Source organism: Micropterus dolomieu, linkage group LG15, assembly GCF_021292245.1.
Source record: "Micropterus dolomieu isolate WLL.071019.BEF.003 ecotype Adirondacks linkage group LG15, ASM2129224v1, whole genome shotgun sequence".
Lineage (NCBI taxonomy): Eukaryota > Metazoa > Chordata > Actinopteri > Centrarchiformes > Centrarchidae > Micropterus > Micropterus dolomieu.
This window is the reverse complement of record NC_060164.1, coordinates 15,438,619-15,442,921: the sequence shown is the minus strand read 5'-3', so window position 1 is coordinate 15,442,921 and position 4,303 is coordinate 15,438,619. Positions and strand designations below refer to the sequence as shown.

Genomic DNA, 4,303 nt, shown 5'->3' with positions numbered 1-4,303 from the left:
GTGCAATTTCAATGAAATGAAACAAAACTACTTACAGCTAATTGTGTACTTTGTACTGGAATTGTATTGTTCCTTAGAAATGCAATATACCGATGTCAAAGCCATGTAAGCTGCCATTCAGCAGCCAACAAAAAGGTAAGTCGCCTTGAGCAGTGAATCCTGTCCGACTGCCAATTGTCTGGTGTAAACTCAAACAGGAACTGTTAGGACTTTTACAAAGACACCGTCACACCTTCCGACTTGTTTTACAGTCATGAGTCTACAAAGATATAAACTGAACTCGAAATATAGGCATCAGAAATTGATATTCAAAATAACACACCCAAGGACTAAATATTTTTTTTCAATTTTTTCCAAAGTTTATTTGATGACAATATACAAGAACATCTTGAGCATGGAGACCAAGCCTGGCTGTCCGGGATCACTGTGGGGGAGATAAAATGAGAAATTTCATTTCTACAACAACAGAAACTAAATGTTAACATAGTGTTTTAAGATGAGAAACAATGTTGTAGTCTGAGACTATGTAAAAGTTATGACTTGAGTAAGAACAAATTCCAGTCAAATTCACACATTGGCAGGCTTTTAGTTCAGATGCCCCACACTCAAACTTAAAACAACAAAAACAGATCCACATGCTACACTCAAGTTCTGCTTCTACCAACTAGAGAGCTGAAGCATTGTCAAAGCATTTGTGTCTGTTTAAATGTAAGCCAGAGTGGGCAAAGCCTAATGGATATGCCCATTTTAGCAGAGATAGTGGTGCAAACTAAGCACTGGGGTAGAAGGAAAAGCAGGGAGTTTGAAACAACTTGGAAGGGGAGTGGGGTCTCTAAAAGGAAAACTGCAGGGGAAAGTAGGACGTGACATGCTCATTGGTCTATCAGCTTTTGATGTGCAACACAATGGCACACCATGCTTTTTCTGCTTCTATACCTGCACACTGACACTTCATTTCTGCAAAAGAAATCCATGTGAAGCAAAATCAAGAAGAGAAGATGGAACAAAACAATGTCAACATGTTGAAAAAAGGAATAAAGACCTCTGAATGAAGCTGTTAACTGCACGGGTCATGTATCACATTTAGGACCAAGCCAATGAAAAACATGGTACGTGGCCGAACAGCTGTACTGTAGCTACAGATGCAACTGTATGGTATCAAACAGTCCAGCTGGCTTTTGTAATTAAGAGATCTATTCTAGGTGATGTTAGGCCATTGCTTGTTGCCATACTGGGTACAGGAGTATGCAGGGTTTCATTGAAGCAAAATTTAAACCAGGAGATTGATTTCACTTTATTCTTGTCTGTGTTTATACATTTATTTTTAACTTGTAAGTAACGTCGGAAATTAGGTCAAACTCAGTGGTTCTTCAAATTTAAATAAAAACGTTTGAAGTTAATTTCACCAAGTTGTACTGGATTTGCAAAGTACGTTTCTTTATTGGCTGTAGGATCTCACTACACACTGTCATTAGGATACCAAAACAGGGTCTAAGCACGAGGCAAGTATATCCAGTGGGTGAAATCATTTCATACTGGATGCATCATGTACATTCAGAGGGAAGAGCATTAAGGCTTTGGTTCTTTGATGGGTGGGTGAGGGTGTAATGGGAGGAGTTAGCTAGTATCTACCACTCCTGGATTATCTGCACACTGTAGTTAGTCTACTAATGAACAACATTTACCTTCTACAGTTCCCGAAGAAAATTTGATACGATTGGAAAGATGACAAAAGGAATTAAAATAGTAAAAGAATAGTGAAAAACAAAGATTAGCAGGATTGGGAAAAGAATAGGTGTGCAATGAAAATCAAGAATCAGGTGCATTTAATTAAATGATGCCTGCCCTTACTTTTCTGCTGTCTTGGATTAGATAGGAAAGACAAAGAATAAATTCTGCAGTGCCAAGAGGAGACTACAAATGTAGTCAGTGACCATTTGTGTGGTACCAATTATATAAATCAGTCACAATACCTTTTTGCCAGCAGCGCCCACACTGGCCTTCTTGATGCCTCGTACTTTCTTCATTCTGTTCTTGCGTTCCTTGCGCTGTTTCCTTGAGGACTTCTTTTTCTCATAGAGACCATGCTAGGGAGCACAAATGAACAAGTGCTTAATTTTACCTCGTTATACTCCATAATTAGCAATCATAACCTGCTGATGTTAATGCTTTCACAGCGATCACACTTGTTTATTATTTGCAACAATTCATCTATATTGCGTCACAATGGAATAATGAGAGACTTGAGAAGGTTCCATGTCAAGCACTGAATGACATGCTTTAAAATGTGTTTATGGAATGATCAGCTTTAGAACTTAATAAAATAGCTTAACTTCAACTGTGCACATGTCAACATTAAACAAAAAGATTAATTAAACGGTGAATAAGCTGTTCTCACATTATCCACCAGTTATGTCTGATGTAAATCAACTTGCATTTCATGGTTTTAACTTCTCATACCTTCACATCTTTCAATTGCACCTTTCATCCAACCTTTGTAACCGTCAGACGCTGCTCTGCAGCCTTATGCAAACTACTTTACATGATGTACATGCACAAGGTGGTACACTCAGTAGCCAACAACCCTGAGGAGTTAAGAGTCTCTACATTAGCAGAGGTCTTCCAATCAATTTATTTCCCATAACTCTGCATTACAGGTCCAGAAGATAAGACATTTCAGGTGCTTGCTGCTGCAGAATTTGGAAGATGGGCAAAAATGAATGTCTTCTGCTAATAAACACATTTAAAAAAAAAAAAAAAAAAAACTTTGAATAAAACTGAACAATAAAAGCATTCACGTAGACATAAAATGGTTTAAAACGTACCCTGGCCAGTCTGTGTTTGGGCTCATTCTTCTTAGCGTAGTCTAGGGAGTCGTACACCATGGCAAAGCCTGTTGTCTTGCCGCCACCAAACTGAGTCCTGAAGCCGAACACGAACACAACATCAGGGGTGGTCTTGTACATCTTGGCAAGTTTCTCCCTGATTTCAGTCTTGGGGACTGTGGCCTTGCCGGGATGCAGGACATCAACGACCTACAGAGAGGACAGGCAGTGAATACGTACATGTCGGCTACAACAGAAAATCCAGCTCATAGTGACCAACATGTTGAACATGGCAGCGTGGTTTGAACCCTTACCATTTGCTTCCTCTGAAGCAGCCGGTTCGTCATGAACTTGCGGGTCCTGACTGTTACTGTGTCATTCTGAAAATGGGAGAGGAAAGATGCAGATTACCAGCCAACTTCTCAATAACTACTAAATTAGTCTGATACTCCAGGTCTCAACACTAAATGCAGAGATTCCAGCATTGTGATGCAGCTTATTTCACCAGGTACAACTACGTTGAGTCACAACATCATCAGTTAGCTTCTCAGCTCCTTTACTGGCTAAGATCGCCTGCTTACCTGGACACTTTAGATGATCCCAGGGCCTCAACAAAGCCTGTTTTCTTAACACCACTGTGCCAGTTCAGAAAGCCAGGCAATACGACTGTAACTTCCCATGCTTGTTCACTTAAAATGAAGGCCTCGCTGTGGCTATCAGTGTAGTGTATGCTAACGTTAGCCCCTGGGAGCTAGGACTACACGTTCCTATATTGACTACTAATTTCAGTCTGAATATTGTAGCGTGTATTTGGGCAGCGGTGTGAGGTTAGAGTGGTTATGCAGTGAATACAAATTAACGAAAACATAGAGTGGCAACTACAACAGCCAACCCAGAACAGGTAAATACAGTGTGGAACTTGTAGCGTCCGAACAGACATCAGCCAGGATAGCATTTGGATGGTGCCGTTGAATTTCCTCTTATATCGTTTCGTAACACATAGATATTGATCTTTTACTATAACCCAGATATAAACGAACACTCAACAGCCATGAAATGTGTGACAATGGACGGATGGCCTCGATGTTCAACGGATTTTATTTGTAATTTTTGCCACAAGACTCACCATCTTGACGCCGGCCTCACTCAGGGACGTAGAAAAGGAGGAAGGACCAGCAGACAACCGGATTAATGCCTGCAGAAAATTGACTGGGCACGTAATCGTCTTGCCTGATGTAAAAACGTGAACAACATTTGAGAACTCTCCGAAATATTTTTGTTTTTGTGTCAGTAAACGTAATATATATCTCGCACATGATATAAACGCATCACAAATAAATCGTACCTATACCTTAGCGTATTTGGGCAAAGCCTAATGTTTTATTTTGCCAAAAAAAACATAACATTTTTTTCCACAGATTAATAAAGCTTTGGAACTTTTAAGTAAAAACACAGACCGGGCGTTTATATGTGTAAAT

At 39.8% G+C, this 4,303-nt stretch overlaps 1 protein-coding gene across 1 annotated transcript; it reads right to left on the bottom strand.

Annotated features, from left to right (window-relative positions):
• Positions 1-336: 336 nt before the first annotated feature.
• On the bottom strand, positions 337-3,963 carry rps24 (ribosomal protein S24; the record flags this gene model as incomplete). The annotated part of the gene is given in 6 exon segments (XM_046071249.1): positions 337-424; positions 937-957; positions 1,974-2,087; positions 2,826-3,035; positions 3,140-3,205; positions 3,952-3,963. Coding segments are annotated over 5 exon segments (399 nt in total). The 3' UTR covers positions 337-424; positions 937-951.
• Between the last annotated feature and the right edge of the window lie 340 nt (positions 3,964-4,303).